This window comes from Chiroxiphia lanceolata, chromosome Z (assembly GCF_009829145.1).
Source record: "Chiroxiphia lanceolata isolate bChiLan1 chromosome Z, bChiLan1.pri, whole genome shotgun sequence".
In the NCBI taxonomy this organism is placed as follows: domain Eukaryota; kingdom Metazoa; phylum Chordata; class Aves; order Passeriformes; family Pipridae; genus Chiroxiphia; species Chiroxiphia lanceolata.
In genome coordinates, this window is record NC_045671.1 from 53752211 (window position 1) to 53774146 (window position 21936).

At 37.3% G+C, this 21936-nt stretch overlaps 1 protein-coding gene across 2 annotated transcripts in view; it reads right to left on the reverse strand.

The window, feature by feature from the left end:
- Positions 1-1134: 1134 nt before the first annotated feature.
- The window catches only part of RORB (RAR related orphan receptor B), a 147422-nt gene continuing 126620 nt past the window's right edge, over positions 1135-21936 (reverse strand). For both annotated transcript variants that reach the window (XM_032675966.1, XM_032675967.1), the window contains exons 5-10: positions 19860-19981; positions 18498-18630; positions 16418-16525; positions 15212-15322; positions 10138-10250; positions 1135-9673 (exon numbers count right to left, since the gene is read on the reverse strand). In XM_032675966.1, coding sequence (XP_032531857.1) covers positions 9518-9673; positions 10138-10250; positions 15212-15322; positions 16418-16525; positions 18498-18630; positions 19860-19981 — 743 coding nt within the window. In that variant the 3' untranslated portion in view covers positions 1135-9517. The remainder of the gene's footprint in view (positions 9674-10137; positions 10251-15211; positions 15323-16417; positions 16526-18497; positions 18631-19859; positions 19982-21936) is intronic.

The window sequence follows — 21936 nt, forward strand, 5'->3', positions numbered from 1 at the left end:
AAATTAGGTCAGTTATATTAAACAAGGGAGAAAGATCAGAAGAAAATTGCAGATGTAAAAATGCCAGATGAACTCCTGGCTCTGTTGAAATCAGTGAACAATTTGCTGCTGGTTTCAGTGGAGCCAGATTTTTACCCAGTATGTCACGATTCATTTGCAGTTTTGCTTTTAGCACCTACAAGCCAGTTAAGATACATTTTAGTCATTACAGAGTTAAGCATTAAAAATATAAATCACTGTTGACTCTATGAGGCATTTGATTTTAGAAAGGTATTTTTATTCGTCTTTTGAGAGTGGTTAATTTTGATGTTATTAATATTTTATTAGATTGTTTATTATCATACTTCTTGACAGGCAATGCAACTCCTGTGATATCTACATTACCAATAGTGGTAAACATGCTTACCAAGTAGAAAACAACACACCCCTAAAATTCAAATTAAATTGATTTACAACAATATAGCTACAACCAAGCACCAAATAGCTCAGGGCTTGGATCCTGGGTCTTAACATCTCACTTCACTCTAACAAAATGAACTGGAAATAGGATAAAAACATTAGATATTTGAAAGTGGGAAGTATATGAAAAATCATTTCTTCTCTTAATCCTAAAAGCAAGGAAGCATTTTTAGGAATATTTAAAAAATATTAGAAAGCTTCATTTAAATCTAAATATCTATCTTAATTATGTATTAATTTTTTTTTTTTATAAATTGGTAATCACAAAATACTAGCCATTAGTCATATTTGGATGCCAGAAAAGCATCCAAATACTTTGCTTGTTATTTATGCTCCTGCCTGCATTATAGCTGTTGATAAACTGGACATAATTTCTTTTTTCCATTATGATCTTTAAAATGTGCATTTGGTGAAGATCATTTATGGCTTCAGATTACAGCTAATAAGTGACCTGACCTCAAATTTGAATAAGAGATTAAAAGTATACAAAAATATTTTGCTTATTGGAAAGAAAGAAATGTTTCTATTAATATAATTCATGCCAGAAGGATTCATAAATCTATATGCTGTAAGGAAGCATTACTTGCTTACGGAACTTGTCTTCAAACCATATTAGTCAAATGCAGTCTGCAGGAATTATTACAATACTTACTGTACAGACTCACTGAGATCATGTTTCATTGACGGTCCCATATATTTTTTCCCCCCAGTTACAAACAGAAGCATACACTAAATATCAACAGCTGGTCAAAAGGCTTTATCTATTACAATCAGTTTCCATAAAAACTGAAGAGTACATTACATTTAAAGGAAGCAAGTACATAATTTGCTCTTTGATGTTTTTCCTCTTTAAAAAAAAACACATTACAAAGTCTTATGCTTAAACAGAGACATAGAAAAATCAGTGTATTCACTGTCCCAAGTTATTTACAGCAAAAATTACAGAGACAGCATACATAATATCAGACCTTCCACAAGCATATATTAAAAGTAATTACATTTGAAAAAATATTTTATTTGTCTTCTACATTTCTACAATACATAATCAGGTTTCTTTCTTCTTGTTTTGTTTGTTTAGTTTTTAAGTAACTTCTTTAGTGTTAATCAGATGAGGCAGAGAGTGCAGCTGTAAAATAAGGGATTTTGTTGCTATTCTGGTTCCTATATTATTTATATCATCCGTTCATTACAACCAGAGTAATTAGTTTAACATGGGAATTATCTCACAGCGATTAGCATAAATCTCAAAATACCCAATGCATTTGATTTAGCTGAGTGTTAATATCGGCTTAGAGTTCAGTTGTGCTTTATTTGTTGCCACAAGTACAATCACAGAGCCGCTCCCCGTAGCGTACTAGAGGTCACACTGCAGTCACGCAAGAGGCAAGGACTATCATGGCTGGTTCACTAGCTATGCTACTCAGTGGCTTTTTAAAAATAAGTGCACGAATAAATCCCCATATACTGCACAAGAATGTGTGGTCCACACTCTGTAGGGTTAACTGATTATTGGTGTATCTTACTAACAACAAAACATCTTTTTTGCCTGATTCTGACATTGAAGTGACACATTAAAAAACCCACAAATGTAGTGCATCTGAATCTGAATCCCCAAAGTCAACAGCCTAATGTAGTTACTTTGACTTATTAAGCTGTGTGTCTAATCAAGACAAGTTTAAGTGCTTTTTTTTTTTTTTTTTAACAAGCTGGTTTTATCTGGAACAGTCTTCAAGGTAAAGCCTGTTCTTTCCTGTTCTTGGTGGTTAACCATCCACCCTTGCTTGGTTTTCAATGCAGTTTCATTCTTTTTCCCCAAATAAGGGGCCAACATAATATAGAAAACTAGGAGCCATTTTTTTAATTCTCTCCAGACAGAGTCTTAATTTAACATACTTTACTGCTGCCAATGTATAGTCATAAACACAGGCCTCAGCATTTTCCTGAAGCACAATTTTTTCAACAGCAGTATCTTCGTTCATAAATTAGCAGCTATAGCCAACAAATTCAACAAATATGCAAAACCACTGTGATATCTACATTAGATGAATTTTTTTCTTTATGTTATGGTACAGAAGACCACGTGCAAAGCAAATAATTTCTGCAAGTACAGTTACAAAGAAACACTTATAATTTACTTATTGCTGCTATATCCAATGATGTTTTCTTTCACTCTCCTAATGTGGTGTGATTGAATTGTGAGAATGATGAAAATATGTAAATGTAGTATACCATGTTACTGAACTCACTATGAGCAGCATTATCCTCGCCGCCTGCAGTAACACCCAGGAAATAGCTCTCTTTTCCCAGAGCATTTTGTTCATTGCTTTATTCTCTCAACATGAAATGCAAGGAGCACTTGGAGGACGCTGACACAGCCATTGTGTCACTGGACATTCAGGCTACCTTTTTAGGAGAGTTACTGATCTGTGAGCTACCACTGTAGAAATTTTAGGTCCCTTCTTTTCACAATGACTTTTGTCTGCAAACTGCATACACGAGTGGCTTTTATAGCTCCAAACTACTTCTGGGATGACAAATTACTGGGATGTTGGGCTCATTGTCATACAGTTTTTCAGGGACAATGTATGCAGGGACAACACAGCTAAGTGAGGACATGAAGGAAAAGGAGGAAGGAGCCTGCTTCCTACCACTTGTGTGGAGCCCCCTTTGCAAGCCGCAGGTACAGATCAACTTTGAGCGCAAAGATGAATATTTATCACTTAAGGCCTCACTCACTAGGAGCTAGGAGTAAAAGGAAAAGGAAAGAGAGACAAGATCCTCTGGCCAGAAGACTGTCTTTTTTAACGGGAAGGTATCATGCTAACAAGAATTTAAGTCACTTGGCCATGGTTCCCAACAATCTGAAAGATTAAAATATAAATTGAAATGGAACAGTTGGTAAAGATTATGATTGTGAAAACCTTGATGCACAGGGATGCTGGCCACTCCACCTCTTGAAGCTGTCCATCTGTCTTCTAGGTGTAGGGAGTTCAGAGGATGGAGGGAGTAGAAAACCATACATACTCACTGTGATAATAGAAGCAATGCTCAGAGCTGATGACAACCTCTTGGTTGAAGACAAGAAATTAACTTAATGACTGGCAATCTATTTGACTGCAATTTATCTTTCTGTGTGTGTTCTTGTAATGACAGATATATAGAAAACATGTGGTTTAAAGCTAGGGATAAGCACATTCCAAAATTTTAGCTCACTAGCACAGTATAAAATCAGATAATGTTTTCTTGAGGTGAGAAAGGGACTGATCGTACTATGAAGAAGCATTGCTACAGAGTCCTGGGCTAGCTATGATTCTGCATCCCTGAGAGAAAATGGTAGCTGTTAGCCACTTGCTCATACCTACTTGTTCTTTATAGTAATTTTTCTGTATCCTAGGTGGTGTTCCTATCACTGCTGACAAACTATCACTTATTCCATGTCTTAATCTCTCTTCTTACATGTCTGCAGCAATTTTGAGTATAAGCTCACATTAATGTATATAAACTCAGCACTCTTAAACTGCGCTTTCTTTTGTCAGTTGTCTAAATTCTGTAACTTGTACAAAGCTCACTTACATTTTGTTTCCAAAAGGACCTTAACATCATGAGTTGATGGGTCAGTAGGACTCTGCTGACTGTGAAACAATGGGTGAAGTGAGATCAAGCTGAGGAAATGCTGACAGTGAATTCAGTTTATACCAATGTTACTTTAAATCACTGGCTTGAAAGCCTTGTCTGGGTCATGTTTACTTGGGCAGCTCAACCCATGCTCTTCAAAGCCTTTAACATTCTCTTCCTTATTCGGTTATATTTATATAGCTATTTTTAGTAAAGAAATATCCCTGAGTGGCATAGAGTGCAACATTTGCATCAAGCAGTGATTGTCATTTACAAAGCGTGAAACTTAAAAAGTAAAGAAGAGGAGGGGGTCTTCAACACACTGTTCCTAATGGATGTCAAAGACAGGAGTTAGTTTCTAGAGTGGAGGCAGAAAGTGCTGGAACAGGCCGGTAGGTGTAAATACACTACTTTGTTATGGCTAGGGAAAAGCAAACTGTTCTGTCTCAGGTTTCCATTTCATATGTGTTTAGACATAATGAATTTGGACAAAAAAAATCAACTTCCATGTTTTAGTTTGATCTTATTGCCAAGTCCTATATTCCTGAGATGTCCAACAGCCAATGACTCTGAAACTAAGAACCACCTTCCAGGTTGGACCTTGGCTCTTCTGAAACAGCACAATCAGTGAAGAGTCAGGAGGGAGGAGGAGTCCGGGCACCTGAACATCTTTCAAATTACCTTTGAAGCACAACTTCAGAGAGGTGGAAAAGTCAACAGGAATAGGAGCCATCAGCTGCACATCTCTAACCAAGCTGCCTGACCAATTTGTAAGACTGCTGAAGCCTTGGAGAAGTTCCCACAGCTTGGTGGTGGGAGATCAAGAGGCTAGCACAGAGGAGCAGCTTTGCACCCTCTTTGAGTAGAAGTTATTTTATCAGAAATCCCTGCAAACTATCCCAAAGGGAAACATATATCCGTACCAAGCTGCCACCATGACATTGAACAAAGAAAATCACATAATAAAGTTCATCTTCACGGGCAGGTCTGGTAGCTGCTCCATCTGCAGCACCGTAACCTGGCATAGGTATTGAAACAGCATTGGAGCCCAAGGGGTAACAGAAGAAATAAACTGAGCTGAAAAGAATAACAGGAAGCATGAAGTCAAAATTTTCCAATACAAGCATGAGAATAACATCTGCCTTCTGCTCCACAAAACTCATAGGAGACCTCTTAAGGCTAAGGACGTCTGACCTCGTGATGGATTGAGCACCTTCTGTGTGGTGTTTACATGCCTCAATTTTCAAGTGACTCTAGTTAGAGCCAAGGGAATCTGACAACTTGCAGAAGAAATTTCTAAATGCTGCCTATCACAAGTCAATCAAAACCCATATATTCCTCTCAGAAATAAGTTTGCTCAACTGAAGTGGCTTCTACTACCATGCTTCTTTTCTAGTAATTGCTAAAGCAATCTCTCCATTAGAAGGAAATACGAATCTTGTAATCCTTTAAACAAAGAGCAGGTAAGAGTGGTATTTACACCAAGATAAAGTCTTTGTGGTAGTATAATGGACAGTTGACATCTGCTTCCTCAATGCCGAGAATAATTTTGATTAATATGGTTCAATTATCAGACAGCAATGCTAGAAGTAGTAGCTTCAATATACTCTTTAAATATCTTTTCTTTATAGGTCCCAGTTTAATCAATCCTTAAAAAAAGAGTCTCATTTGAAAAGCTTGTCACTAAAAAAATTAACAAACATAACTACAGAAAGATGTGACAAATTCTAATTTTGGATATCTAATTGAAGAGCTTCAGGCACTACTGTGGACTAATGAAAGCCAAGACAAACTAAAATCAAGAACTAATATTTTCTGAAACGATTTTTTGAGTGAATTATGAAGTTATTTACTAAAATTCATGCTATTTTATTATTTAAAGTCTCTGGATAACTTGCATATGTGAAATCCAATATCAAATATTTGAAATTTTGAGTGTAAATGACTATGTATCAAGACCAATCACAAAAATCCAGCCTGTAGCATGTGATCATTATTTGTTGTTCTACAGTCAGTCAATGAAGGGCAAAAGAAGTATTACAGCTACGTGGCCAATCCCAAATCAGAGAAAATTAAATAAAATATATTTACAGTTACCACACTACAGTTACTACAAATAAATAATGTTTGAAAATGAATTTTCATTTTCCAAATAAACAATAATGCTATTTGCTTAAATTCTGTAAAAGTAGTAATAAAAACAGAGTAAGATGCTGATAATTAACCTTATTGGAGGGTAAAAACTTGTTTGGCAATATTCGTAATTGTTTGCAGAGGCTAATGCCTATGAATGGCAATTAAGATTTTGTATGCTAGTGTCTTAATATTTTTAGGACAAAAGGCAAGAATCCATTTATATTCCTGAATTGGATATTGCTATCTCTGTGGTCTCTTACAAGTCATTTAACTTTTATTTCTTTAATTTCCACATCTTTAAAATGTGGCTACAATTGTTACTGATTGAAAAGGTCATGAGGTTGGAGTGATTTAATAATAGTGCTTTAAGGATTAAAAGCCCTGCAGATAATGATTAAATAATGTCTTTTACACTGGTGATCTCCATTTGGTTATCTTGACTAAGAAATTACTCAAAAATCTCAAGGAACAATTAGCTTATTTGAAAAGAACAAAACGTTTTCAAGATGTAAAATGCAATTGTGGAGGACTATTTATAAACATGACAAACCTCTTTATTAGTTAGCACTATAAACAGTAGTACTTATTCACTTATTCTGTATTTCTGTGGGTTGGTTAAATATGTTACTTTTGATATACTGAAAATAGATTTATAATATATGTCAAACAAATATATATGTGTGTGTTCTTGTGTTGGAAAAGACAAGGAAAACACGACTTCCCTGCAGTTAAAACTGAGCACTTCTAGAGTTCAATTTGGCTCATTTTTTCCCAAATAAATCCACACAAATAGTAGACAGACACAATTAAGTTTTTTGATATTAAAAACAAGTGGAATTGTGGTCCTTTTCATGGATTTGCCATGCAAAAGGGGCTGCAAACAGATAAATCACCTTATAAAGGAATGTCAGTCTTAGAGTGGTATAAAAAAGCATCTAGAGCAATGCTTTATTATGTTAATTAAAGACATTTTAATGTAATCACTAGAGAAATGTGCTCTGAATTTGGAGCAAAAAAAGATATTTTAGTAATTGCTATTCTATAGGATTAAATAATTTCAAAGAGAATGTCATATTTGCAACAAAATTCTCAGCACAACTAAATCTGCTGTGCAGATTTTTTCTACATTGTAATGGACCTACAGAGAAATATTTATTAGCTGAGAGTTTGTAACCACTCTTGTACCTGTTCTGACATTGCTAAAACAGAACAAACAAATTGTGATGTTGTCTAGACTCGATTCTACCACGAAACCTGTATGCAAACTTGCAAACTGACTGATGAAACTCAAGGGAAAACTCCATGAAATACTCGGAATAGCCAGTGAATTATTTGGTCATGCAGAAAAGACAAGACTGAGACCAGAGCTCTGCCAGTCATTAAGTTATAGCTACAACAAACCAAGTTTCTGCACCCACCCTAGGGCCCACCTCTGTCCCTGGGGCCTTCCTGTGACACTGTCCTGCTGTAAACCCGGGCAGATGGGCAGGTTCTTTGGCCTCCCTGCCAACATGCTTCCCCTTGCCTTGCCTCAGATTGCACTGCTCTATGGTTTGAAATAAAGAAAGGTATCTGCTTGTGATCCTGGTCTCACTTCCTTTCTTCTCTACTGGCTGCTGCTTCTTATTTGTGCTCTATGCCCTCCGCTGGCATCCCAGGAGGAGACTTCTCTGGAAAAGTTCACAATGGGTAAAAGGGGTGGTAAAGAGAGCTGTAGCAGAAACTGAATCCCTCTTCTATAGCTAAAAAGTCTGTGTTTCGTATCACTGGCAGAATTCAGATACATGAATCATGACTGCTAATTAAGTTAATTAATCCACAAGATTAAGTCCATGGCAGCCTTCCACCCCCCTCTGTGTTTGCCTTTGGTTTTGCAAGCAAATGCACATACAGTCCATTCAGAGACAAAAAGAAAACCCCAATGCTTTGCTCCTCTGCTGAAATGAGCCTAAAATAAATCCTTATATGCATATATATAGATACAGTTATATACATACAGATACATACATACATATATGCATGTGTTTAAAACATACATAGATGCATGTGTGTAATGGAAACTCAGTCCCATCTAGATGATGACTCTCAGAAACAGTGATAGTTATAGTGTCCTTTGTAACAACCACGGACTTTGCCCACTTTGACTTTCCTCCTCCTTTCCTCCCTTTCTCCCTCTGCCACTACTCTTCAGAGCCATATTTTAGGCTTGCTGTGGTTTTCACTGAGCTTACGACCAACCTACCTTTCTAATGAGTTCAGCAAAAAACAAACCAAGACTTGAAACTACTTTTCAAAGCAATATATATAAAATAAAATGGGTGGAATCAGAAAAATGTACATATGAGATAGTCTACATTTTTACTCCAGACACTTTACTAACATCAGGTCCTATGTTCACTTTTATATATGCTCTATCCCTGCAACAGTGAGAAAATAGAAAAAACCCAACTACTCCTTTCTCCACTAAAATCATCCAGACAAGGCTTTTGAACCATTGTTACATTCCTGATGTTTGATTTACACACAGTACACATGCACTACATTATACATATCTCAGAAGTGATCCTGTCATTACACATTGGCAACCGATAATTTAACTCTTGACTGGCAAAGCAAATTTTGATTGCCCAAAATAAATCTAATACATTACTTGGAGATTAAGAAATACATTACAGCTGGGCTGAGCATCCTTTAAATGTAAGCATGTGATTTTTAAGCGACGGCATGTATGCATATAATACCTACATATATATATCTATCTATATATTCATATATATATATAAGTATATAGCACATATATATATGTGTGTATTCCATATATGCACCATAATTTCCAAGACAGTTACAAATTTCCACATGCATTAAACTATCTAAAAACATAGAACTAGGCAATCTAATAAGTGGAATTTTCTTAAATAATATTTGAACAATAAACAGCAAGAGTAATACTGCAAAGTACTGCTCTATTCTCATGTATATCTACAATAAAATTCTAGGAACAGCTGTCTCCCAAAACATCCCCCAATAAACGTAAATTAAAAAAAAGGTAACACACAGTGTCCTAAATCCGTATAATCATTGTCAGTTAAAAAAAAAAAAAAAAAAAAAGAAAAGAGAAAAATGACATCCCCACTCAGAGTTGCATATTTACATTCTTCAAACTGTAGCGGTGAAAAATAATTCTATTAAGTGCAGGACATTCCTAGTGTTGCAGTAGTGACATTTTTAATAAGTTCTTCATGAAAACATTTCTTTTTGTCTTAATAGTGATGCATTCCATGACTACGTGAAAATTCTATTATCCCCTTCACTTGCAGCCAGTGGTTGAGTCTGGATTGAAAAGCTCCTTGTATAATGGAGGAAACAGTGTGTTCACTATGTCTGGATGAGATTGCTTAAATACTTGTAGTTTCTCTCCGTGCAAGTTGCAAAGTGCAGTAATTGTTGGTATCTTGGCTATTAACTGTGAGACATTAAAAAAAAAAAAGGGGAGAGGGAAGAATCAAATTTTGTATAAATTACAGTTTCCAAAATGAACTGTTAGAATCTTGCTGAGTAACTGAATGCAATATTCTAAGCCTCATCAAAACCACCCATCCAAAAGACATTTTTCTTACCATAAAAGCCTAAAAACAATTGTCCCAGAAGTTTTAGCCAAGTGCCAAAAATACATTTAGAAGGAGGATTATTTTTTTAAGGCAGTCTCATTCTTAATAGGGTATCAATTAAAAAGATTAGTATTTTGAACAAAAAATGGAGTAAGAAGAAATAGAGACAAGCATCAAACAAGCCTATCTCCTCCTAAGCATTGCAAGCACACAGTGCGCTACTTTCATCTTACATTATGTGGCAGTGCATGTAGAAACGACTACAAAAAGAAAAGAGTCATGATCAAGGAGTGTTTGGCTTTTTGTTTTAACAACTTACCTTTGTCAGTGTCTCCTCATCAAGGTGGTTCTTCTGGATCACATGTTGAAGTGCAAAGTAAATCTTTTCCTGAAGCTTCTGGACCTTCCTTGGCTCTATTAACCAGGCTCGATCTGAGAAAAAGGAAAACAAGAGGTAAAGAATGCACAGATGTGGGGCATGCTCATGGTGCACACAGTGTGCCATGCTGGCAAGCATTTACAGCAATCGTAATTCCCATGAAGAAGGACTGCATGGTAATGAAGACATGGTTTCAGAGGCAAAGTGTCTTGACACATTAAAGGATCACCTGAGTGTTTAACTAACATATACAAAACATACAGGAACATAATGTTGGCTCTGCACCTCTTTATTTAAAACAGGATGTTATGTATAAAGATGGGAATAGAAATGAAACATGGCCCAACCATTTTATTATTCTCTGTTGGTACAATCAGTGTTCTTCTAACTTTATGCTGGCAAGGTGATAAACATGCGTGTTGTCTCAGTGTCTTAATACACAAATAATAAACATTGATCAAAACAGTTCTTTGAAAATAAGAGAATACAATTATTTAAATAAAATATATCTCATTATTTACTAGGCTAAAATTTTGAGACCAAATATATTCTACATAAAAAAATGGCTTCCTTCAAAAGAATTTCTTTAATAATTCAAAAAAATTATGAGTTGTTGAAATGCCTTGAAGTGTAAATTTCTCATTGTTTAAAAATATTCTCCTTTTAAACAACACAAAATAGAAGATTGTTTGGGAGAATAACAGTTACAGATACAGATGTTTAAAACCCATATGGCTTCTATTGAACTCAAGGCCCAAGTGCAGGAGGTTGTCCTTAATATCTATATTTTCACAAGTCATAACTTCTGGAAAAAACACAAAGAAAGAGAAGTAGCAGACCACAAGGCAGTCCAAAATGATTAATACAGCGTGTTTGCAGCACCACTGAACTTTCTGTCTTCCCATGCTACAAATTTGTTTCTTCCACCCTTAATCCAGACCAATTATTGGGTATAGATTTTAGCTTTCAAATAGGAAATACGAAAATATATTTTATCACAAGGCATGAATCTTCATGTGCAAATTGAAAAGTACAGGAAAAAGGCCTTTCACTTTTATAGCTCTTTTACACACAATCCCCATCACTAAAATAACCCATAGAAATTATATAAGTCAACTGCTTCAATAAGCACAGATGCCACACAGGCTGGAGCCAAGCAGCATTTCATCACAGGAGGAAAACAATTCTGTCGTTTGTCTGACTCTCTGTGGAGAGGGGTGTATAAAAAGTGTTCACTGTCAAGTACTGTGAAAAGAGACAAAACTCAACCTCAGCTACTTAACAGATGATCAGGAAAAGAAAATAATCTTTATGCAAAGCTTAGAGAATCATGCTGCAGCCAATGGATCCTGTGCCATCAGAGGCCACAGAAACAGAATTACCTGAGAGCACATGCACCGTCTACACAATAAGCACACAGTAATATTTAGACTTCACAGGTTAGGTGCCAAAATTTATGCTATTGAAAAAACACGTCTTTCAACAGCATTAAATTAATGCCTATTGTGGCAATCTAGAGCTAAAAAGATTTATCATAGAGGTCTATCCTTAAAGTATTTACCTTTCTGTCACAAAAATAAGCTTAAAAATAGACTGAGAGTTAGAGGATAGGTTTAATCTCTCGCCTGTCATGAAGCATGTTGTATATTGCACAAGAGTTCTTAAATTCATGACAAGAGCTAGGTAAAACTTTTATAATGAATGTTAAGTTTGTCTCCCAAAATGTGGTTTCTACCACCTGAAATGTAATTTCTACCATCTGGAAATTTGGCTGAAATTTCCCAAGTAACTCTAGCTTTATTCACAATAGTTCAGGAAAAAGTCAATAGATGAGTGACTACTCATAAAGGAAGCAGCACTTCAGCTACATACTTTTCCTTTTAAGTGTTGAACTTGTGTATCTTTAAGGAGTGCACAGCCCACTACATTAGACAATAGTGTAGGAAAGAAAATGTAGAAAGCTTATAACACCTGCTTTTTCAAAAACTAAAATGGAATGAAGGAACATGGCAAGTCAGAATTTCAGGAGAGGGATTGGCATATGGGGGCAGCCAGGTTAGCATCTTACCACCTTGCTCTGGTAAGTTTGCAAGTAGAGATGCCTCTGCAACTTTTATGGACTCTTATATTGTTTTAATTTCTGAAATCAGAAACCAAGGTAAAGAATCACCTTCAAGCAGCGTGGTTACATATCCCAAAGCGGAAAATCTGGATTTGTGCTCTGAATTAGATGGAAAATGGGTCTGACACTGGGCTTTGCAACCTTAGCAAATCTATTAGTGGATGTTCTTAGGTCCCTTACTCGCTATAGAACCACTCTGTTCTCTGTAAACTGCCCAAACACTAAGATCAAGGGCACAATAATCACCTTTCAGGGTGGTGACTTCTGTAGAAAAGAAACTTGAATATGAATATGAATACTTCCCATAAGGAAACTTTGTAAGCTTGTATTAGTTGATGGAAAGCCTGGTGCAAGTACTTCTGTGATATTTCCATGATGAAAGTCTTTATTGTGAAGAAACCAGAGCATCTAGTGTGGAAGGAAATGTTTATTTCTCTAAGTAAACAAAAGAAATGGCAAATTACAATGTCAGTTCAATCTGGACTGTTTTCCCTTTCTTCCCACTCTCAGTCCAAATTTGCTGTCTTTTTATGGATGAGAGACTGCTTTCACTCATGTACATGCTGCTGTAGCCCACCACTTCTTTCTTACTGTGTGTTTTATGACTAAAGTTACACATGCTCACTGACTACAGAAATAAGCAGTCTGCATGAATAAAGGACTTTTGCTTCTTTTATTCTCTTTTTTAAAAAGGAATAGGACATACCACATGTATCCTCTTGCTTGCAAACTAGAGGGTCATATGTAGAACTGCAGAAATTAATCAGAATTTTTATGTCCACTTGATGTTTTCCAGGAGCAAGCACATCTCTCTGACACCCTCACAGCTTTGGTCTTTTCAGACTGAGGGAGGGCTGATAAGCAGGGACCCACAAGGACACTGCAAGTCCACTTTCCCAGAGGAAGTCAGGACCTCTGGGGGATAGTGACAGGCAACTCTCATGCCTGCACATAGCTGGGACACTTCTGAGGTGGAAATGGTTATTGTTTTATCTCTGCAATATGCTGGCCCAACACCATGAAGAGCCACCAGCTCAACTATTTCATCTCTGAGCAGATGATGGCAAGAACTCCTCAAAGTCAAACTAAAAAGGAGAAGAGTCCTTTCAGTAGGTGTCATTAATGATGAGAATGAACATGTTGACACCATCTGTGCTAGTCTAATTCTGACTAACATAATCTATACCACAGATGTGCAAAAGGGCAAAGTGACCTAGAGGAAGTCTTTAGCAGAAAAAGCTGAAAAAATAATTCATGGTGTTATAGGTGATAAATCTGAGAAGGGAATTTTTCTTCCCCCTGCCCCCCACTGTAAGGAAGACGGAGGCCGAATGGAAAAAAAAGGGTCTGGCCAGGCCGCATTCCTAACTGATGGTCCACCAGAGGCTGGGGAAAGAGGGGAGGAGTTTTGGGAGGAGGTGGCTAGCTCTGCTTGGAGGGGAGGGAGCAGGCTGTGGAGTTCTCTCTCAAGGACGGAGACAGGCTCTGTGTTCAGGTACTTTTGGAGAAAAGGCCTGGAAGCCGGTCTTTCTGGCTTTTCGTCCTGGTGAGGCCTGACCACTGGCCCCGATCGGCTCGCATGCTGTCTCGTGACTCCAGCCGGGACCTACTGGCTTTTCATTGGAGAGTTACATGCCCACGGGAAAAAAGGGAGGAGCCTTGAGACACTGTCATCTGAGATAACAGTGAGTCCTGTGGGGGTGAACTGCTTTCCTTTCCCCTTTCTTCCACTGGGGGAAGGACCCCCCATCTTCTTTTCAGCTCCTCCGGTGACCCGAGACCAACCCCCAGACCCCTCCCTGTGTGGTGACCGACAGAGCCCAACAGCGCCCCCTGCAGGACAACACAGAGCACTGCAGCTCTGCACCTCCAGCGATCCAACAGCGCCCCCTGCCGGCCACGATTAGGACTGCGCTAAAGGACAGAGAAGTATCCAGACTTTTTCTTTTGTTTGAAGGGGACTTTTGGGTACAGGACTATTGTCTAGTTGTTTTATGTTCTGTTACTGTTCTTGCCAACATACATATACCTTTTAATAAAGGGTTGTTATTTCTTCTGCTTTTCCACACTTCCTCGATTAAAGCCCCTTAATTTTGAATTTACAATTGCTGAGAGAGAGGAGTTTGGTCTATCTCATAACTCATCCTCTTTAGCAAACATTCCAGTCTCTTCAAACTGAGACACATGGTGAGGTTTTTTGTAAGGCCTTTCAAGAGGTTACCCTTGGAGGAAACTGGGTGTCTACGTTCCCTGAGGTATACTTAAAAATCCCACACTAAACGGTGAGCTTCTCTGCTAGATCTATCTTCTGGGTCAACTTAATCACAAAAGTCTTTTCTGTGGTCAGCCAGCCATCACTCACTTAAATGCATGCTTGTCTGTGCAGAATTATAATATGAAGACATAAAAAGAGCATGTTGCACCTCTAATCACATCATTTCACCTGGAATTTAATTCAGACAGGATCCCATATAGATTTTAACTGCTCATGTTCTTATTCCCACAGAAAAAGCCCATCATCATTATGGACCATATAACCTGCTCAGGGCTGTGAGGTTTGTGTTCTCTGAGAAAGTCAGGAGGAACATGTACCTCCTCAAATACCATGTTTCTCTGTATGTAGTCTGGAAGAACGTCAGCCTTCACTGCTTTTTCACACAATCCTGCTCCATGTCTGTTACCCCACACTTTGGATCTACTTCCAGTATGTGTAATTCCTGATGGTTTACCAATGAGACAGTGAGGTGTATTTGGGGTAATTCAGGTATTCTTCCACTGCTTAATGCATTGCTCAACATTGCTTAATACAGCTTAAACACATATTTAAGTAAGCAGAAATAGAGGTGGGCAAAGAGGAAAAAAACCAGTGTGGTGTTTGAAATGAAAAATTACCTGGTGATATCAGAACAGCAGATGAAAACAAGGCAATCTCCTCCTCAGTCAGCTGTAAGGAACATAAATTCTTTGCAAAGTCAAACGCTTCATTTACCAGATCATCAGAGCCTGCAGACCAAAGAGGACAAAATCAGTGCTAGAAATTAGCTCTTTAACGTGCCATGAAAAAGGATTGTTTTTGTGACAAAAAAGTGTGAGTGAATGTCTGCCTTTCATTAACTATTAAAATTCCACCAAACCTGAAAATGTCACTAAAACATACATTGAAGCAAAAAAATTATCAAGAATTAGGGGCAAGTACAAAAATTGCAAGGACATCTTAGAAGAGAGCACTATTTTCCCAAGCTGGAAAGAATTACTATTTCTAGATAGATATTAAATCTAAGAGGTATGAAAGACCAACACTAAATAATTTTCCCATATATAATTTTACTAATTATCAGTAAAAATATTTATGAAAATTTGTGAAAACATCATAAACACCAAAATAAATCAACCAATACACATTCATAAATGCTTTAAACTTGTAAAGAGTGTTTTGTGTATGATACCCAATAAGAAAAATATATACTAATGTGATATATACACTTGAAGGAAATAGCTCAAATCTTTGAATTCGGTCCTGAATAAATTCCTGATAATATCAGTTGGATGGGCAAAACACATCCATTTAGCTATTAACATTTCACGTACTCAATATCATGTTAAGAAATTAAGTAATTTTTTTCAATAAATTAATATAAATGAACTTACTTAAAAGTTTTAGGCAAAACAATACTTTAGGAAAGTCCTTGTCTATATTTCGTAGCAGTTCATCATTTTAGTCACCTCATTGCTGGGGCTAAAGTTGCCTTCTGCAGGACACAATTAGTGGCAGTGATTTGATATATCAAGCATAACTGAACAGTGAAGATAAACAGCTTGGCTGCTGCCATAAACTCATGTTTTATCAAAACTTCAGATGGCAAAGAAATCCATTTGAAAAAACCCTGATGCTGCTCTTTTTTATTAGAGAAAAATACCTATCACTGCTAAGAGCAAGTGGACTCACCTTTTTTCGTTTTCTGTTCCAGCCTAGACATTTGGAGGCTTGGGGATTCAACATTTACTGGAGATTTTCATTGTGGGTCACTATTTTCATAAAGACAAATCTCTCGCTATGTGGGTCAATGTAACTGGTTGAAAAGAAGAAGAGCAACATACCCAAAGCTTTAAACATTTGCATTCCTCCATACTTTCCTTCAAACAGAACAGTATTGTTGAGTGGGTTGAAGGCACGGCACATTCTCACCAAAACCACTTCCAAGCAGCCTATCAGACAGAAAAAAGAGCAAAGGAACCATATATTACTGCCTAATATCAGAGTGTAGGAAATGTCAAGAAGATATTTAGGAAGACATGAGTCATCAGCAGGGATAGACACTCTTTGAAGACATCTTGATTATATGTCTCTGAATGGCAGAAAAATATTTGTCTGTTTTGCATGTAGAAAGGGGTCATTGCTGGTCCAGTCTAACCACCTTTTCTTTCAGTTGACTTTTTCTCCCTTCGCAGCAAAAAAAATTCCCCAGCCTGGACTAAGTCCCCAGCCTGAGTTTAGACCTGGGCAAATAATTTCAGTTTGAAATATTTTATCCTTAAAATTAGGCATTTATTGAATCTTCTTTTTAATATTTAAACCTTTTTTTTTTAATACCAAAAAGCATCTTCATTCAATGTGTATAAAAATCCCAGTTTAATTTGACTGGAGAGGGAGATCATCACAAAGCATTTTTAGAGAGAAAATAAAGGTTAAAGCTCTGTCAAGATCATCCCTAAAATAGGTTTTACTTTTATTTTCCTTGTTTTGGTTTGGTTGGGGTTTTTTTTTTATTTCTTTTGTTGTTTTTGTTGCTGTTGTTCTGGTTGTTGATTAGCCAAAGGAAGACTTCTTTTTTATTCTTTATCTTTGCATATTATTTCCTAACTGCGAAATATGCAGTTAGGAAAATGAAAGGAAAAATTTTAAACATGCCTTAACTAAATCCAAATGTTATGTAAAATGAACTCTGAATCTGAGGATTCTTTTGCAAACATGCTTTTGAGAGAGAAGTCGTGACTTTCCTGCTCAGTGTTAACAGTGAAACAGAAAATAAAACCTGGCATATCTTTATATGCTAAAGCTTAACAGTGTTTTCTGACAGTACAGTCAAATATGTCTTTTCCTGAAGGTGCAGTTGTGTTCTTAGCTTTGCCAGTCAAAAGAAGGAAGTTTCCTAGGGGTGCACTGGTATCTAGAGAATTTTCAAAATTAGTACAAGATTTAAAAGAATAGTTTTTGTGCTACAACTCCCTTTTTCCAGAATGTTGTCTGTATGTTCCCAGGGTCTCTGTATCACTTCCCTTTGCACCTGTGCCCACCATCAGAGTCCAGCCCCACACCGAGCTGCAGTCTTTTGTGTACAGAATACTGAATCACACGGGCTTTCAGCCTTAAGGAAGAGACCTCTCTTGAAATAGGAAGACTTAAGCTTTAATGAGCTGCCTCACACGGTATCCTACCTTTTACATTTGAAGGGAGTAAGAAACTGATATTATAGGGTAAATGTAATTAATTACCAGTTGTGGTTCTTGTGGTTCACTTGGTCATGCCATTTTGTCCTCCTGAGTTTGGCAGTGTTACTGCATAGTCATGATAAATCTTGTCATGATTTTTCCAGAGGACAGAAATTACCAAGTTCCTTGACAAGTAAGGAAAGCCTTTTCCCCCTTGCCCTTATGCACACACACATGCAAACCTGGCATGCACAGAGAGTATGGCTGGAGCACACTGCTGTAATCTGTTCTCATTTATTCTGAAACCAACTGGCACCAGCAGGGATTTTCCCTCCTGTGCACAGGCTGTAGGGTATTTCTGTAGTCTCATTAAAAAGATTAGAGATGACCACAGAAGCAGGCCTGAGTGATTTCATGGGGTGGCAGATGACTGATTGGACCAGCTCAATTTGCAGGGTCCTTCCACCACATGTCAGGTTGTAGACTGCAGTTTTTGCAACGGTTGTGTGTATGTATGTACTTAATAACTACAACTGACTGTAGAGGGAAGGAGATTAGAAGGCAGTAACATGACTAATGTGGAAAAATACAGAAGGGTTAATGAAAGAGAGTTAGGGGTCTGTTAGGGCCCCTTCAAACTTAAATTAGGACTCCTTCAAAATTAAAATGATTTGCAGAACAAGACAGCTGAGCACATTTCTAGGGTGCTGGGTGCCAAACCAGTCCCAAGCCTCTGGTGTTTACTCACCTGACTTAAGGAGGAGAATTTGGTCATTCTGGCAGAGCTCCATGAAGCCTGTTATGCGCTTTGCAAACTCCACCACATACTGGATAGCATGGGTGATCTGAATGGCACACTGCTGCCACAGAGCTTCTCTGGTCTTCCGGGAAAACACACATGAAAAAGCAAAGTGGTGAGCAAGCAAGTACATCAATGCATTAAGTTCTCCAGCTAGCCTTGCAGATGAACTCCCCAGACTTCATTCCCATTCCCAGGCAGAGCTAGCAGCATCTCTGCTTCTCAGTGTACTCAGCACTTTTCATTAGAAGGCTGTTTTCACAAGCTGATTGCACCAGTCATCTGAACTCTGGCATTTCCTCTTCAAAGGAGCAGAATGCATTGCCCTATGTTAAAATGTGGTTCTAATGTTGGCTTTTGTGCAGGACAGCTGCATAAAAAATGCAATCATCCATCCCAGAGTACACTTAGGTAAGAAGTGGCAAAATGCTGTTAAGTTATTCAACAGAATATTTTTACTAGTTGAAACTTAAAGTAATATATAATTAAAATATCATTGCCATCTGGAAATGGATTACATAAAAATTTGATTCCTTGATAATAATTTTCCTTGCACACATACACATGTAAACATAAATGGATGTTCTTTTGTTCCTGCTAATTCTCCCCAGACCCTCAGATTTCAAAGAACAAGCTGGAGTCTCTCCTGTCTCTTACCTGACCAGCCAATGTGCCAACTGAACTCTGACCAAAGACCCATTGCTAATGAAACTAGTGTAAGTGCCACAGAGATTTCTGTTGACTGGACTACATCTGAAGAGGTATCAGTGAAAAACAGACTGAACTTGATCCGAGAATCGCAGAGGCAGAACAAAAATATAGTGCAATGAGATGATTTTTCCACCCAATCTTGAATAGCTTCAATTTAAGGAGTACTTTCAGTTTGTCATTCTCTATTGTATATAAGTGACAGATATTTGTTATTTACATAAAAAGCAGACATGTTTTTAAAATTATAAGGAAACAAAGTTATATTGTCTTATTTTCTTAAAATCCTTAAAACAACGGATCCAGGTGTGATCACAATAAAGTCAACTGAATTTCTGCGTAAGGTTTAGATCTGTTATAACAAAAATGGAAAACTGAATTCCATGACTGTACATAAGCTTCAACATTAGCACATATGTCCATATGCTGGAAAGCTGCTGCTTCTTTTTATGAAGTGTCACTCCTTTGCTTTCAGTAACCAGTTCCTCAGAGATATTTAGCAGCCTATTTTCACTTACATGAAACTCATCAGTGTATTCTTGCCAAATAGATTACACAGTTAACAATTTCAAGCAGCAGAAAAAGCATATTACAGGACTGTACCTTGCTCTGGTAAACCTTAATTTCTTCATATGTGTGGGTTTGCCATGCTAGCTGATGTAATTCTTCCATTGTATATTGACATGTCTCCAAATGAGATTTAATGATATTCTGTGCAATTCGATCTGTGAAGAGGAGAATAAAACACAGTGAACAGTGATTTGAAACAGCAAAATGTTGAAAACATTGAAACGGTTGGAAAATGCACATTAACAGAATTAATATTTTCTTTCCAATGCTACCTTTCTCCTATTTTTTTTTTATTTATGAAGATGATTATTGCAAAATGTTTCAGTATGCCAAGCCAAATGATCTTGATAAACAGTGGATCTGTACATCATAGTAAATGATACCTGTTAAACTATACAGAATCTTCATTCTGAAGGTGTTTTTTAAGGTGTTTAAATAAATGTCAATTGGACATTTTTTTGCCATTTGGCTACCCAATCACTTTTGTCTGCCTCATGCCTGTGCAGTAACTGGTAGACTCTTCTAAGCTGGAGAAGATGAAGAACACAGCTGTTGATTATCACCTCAGCAGGGTACCTTCACAGGCTTGAGGCCACAGCCTCAAGGCAGTATCTCTCCTCCCACTGTGTGTAGATGTTTGCTTGCTTTCTTCATTGTCAGTTTCTTTCTAGTTCTTCTAAAAGAATTAATCTGTTGAAGTCAGTGGTCAGCAACTTTCAGAGCTGCTAGGTCTCACAGAAATTGACTGATCGCTCAAACCTGACACAGACATTTGCATTACCTTGGGCGGACTCATAAAGAAACAGGAAACAGGTATCTTTCTTCTCAAGTTAATTTTCTGATTTAGTTTGACGAGCAAGAATATGGAGACTGGTTTTAGCAATGGGTGAAAGCTAAAACTAGTATCTTGGGGTTTAGAAGGAGAGATAGGGAACATAGATCTCATATACAACACTACGTTACCTTAAAGTTATCCTGAAATAGCAGCCTTAGAAACTACTTCTCAACACAAAATGCAAGATGCAAGTAGAAAGGGAAGCATTCAGTGGTGCCCTGGAAACCCACTGAAACTAGGAGTAAACTTCTTAGAGAAGTATTTTAAAGCAGACCTTTGCCCTTTAAGCTACTTGAGTGGCTTAAAAAGATTTTCACAAAAACTTCCAGCATGAATTCATTAACACTGGAAGTTGAAATGTCTTGATAAAACATGCTATAGAAAACAGATGATTTCCTATTTTGTGACTTTGAAACCTCAGTGCTTCAGCCTGAAGACATCACTTAAGCCAAACGACTTTCAAACAAAGGAACAAAGGCAAAGGCACAGAAGTGAACTGAAGTGTTTGTGGCAGAATCGGCATTGCACAGAAAACATTTGTCAAAAAAGGGAAAGGACATTGGCAATGCATTAGCCAGACCTGAGCATGGGATGTAGAAAGAACTAAGTATGTCGTCATTTACTTGTTCACATCCTCAACAGTCTGCACAGAGTTTATGGACCTGGAGCTTGGAGTTCCAAAATAAGACTGTCTCTTTGGACAAATACTGACTGAATTTAAAAATACCAGCAAGAAGGAAAGCTGAAGAAAGAATGTAAACATGTATATGCTCTCTGTAAATGCTGCTATAGGAGTGTTATTTAAAGGACAGATGTCTGTGGTACTGTCACGGTTAATAAGCTGAGACTCAGTGGAAAGGCAGTGAAGAAAACATAAATGAGTTGTAGATTTGTATAGAAAAATAAAACCTGCTCAATTGAATCTGTACAGGTATCCCTTTAAAGGTCAACACTATATTTAGGTTTCCTGATGGAAGAATTGGCTCAGGCATAAAGACAACCAAGAGCGTACATTAGTAAGTACAGTGACCTACCCACTGTTCTTTTATGGAAGGTTGAATGCAACTCTTAACCCACGATAATAAACTGTTGCATTTCATAATAAAAATCTTAGAGATAAATGGGCATCTTGGAATAAAGGGATGATGATTTAAAACAAATTTTTTACAGGATCTTTAACCAAGAAAAGCAAGCAAAACCTACCTTTTTTAGAAGATCAAAGTTGAGAACTTTGCCCCCAGATTGTTCTATTTACAGTTTTAACTACATTATCTT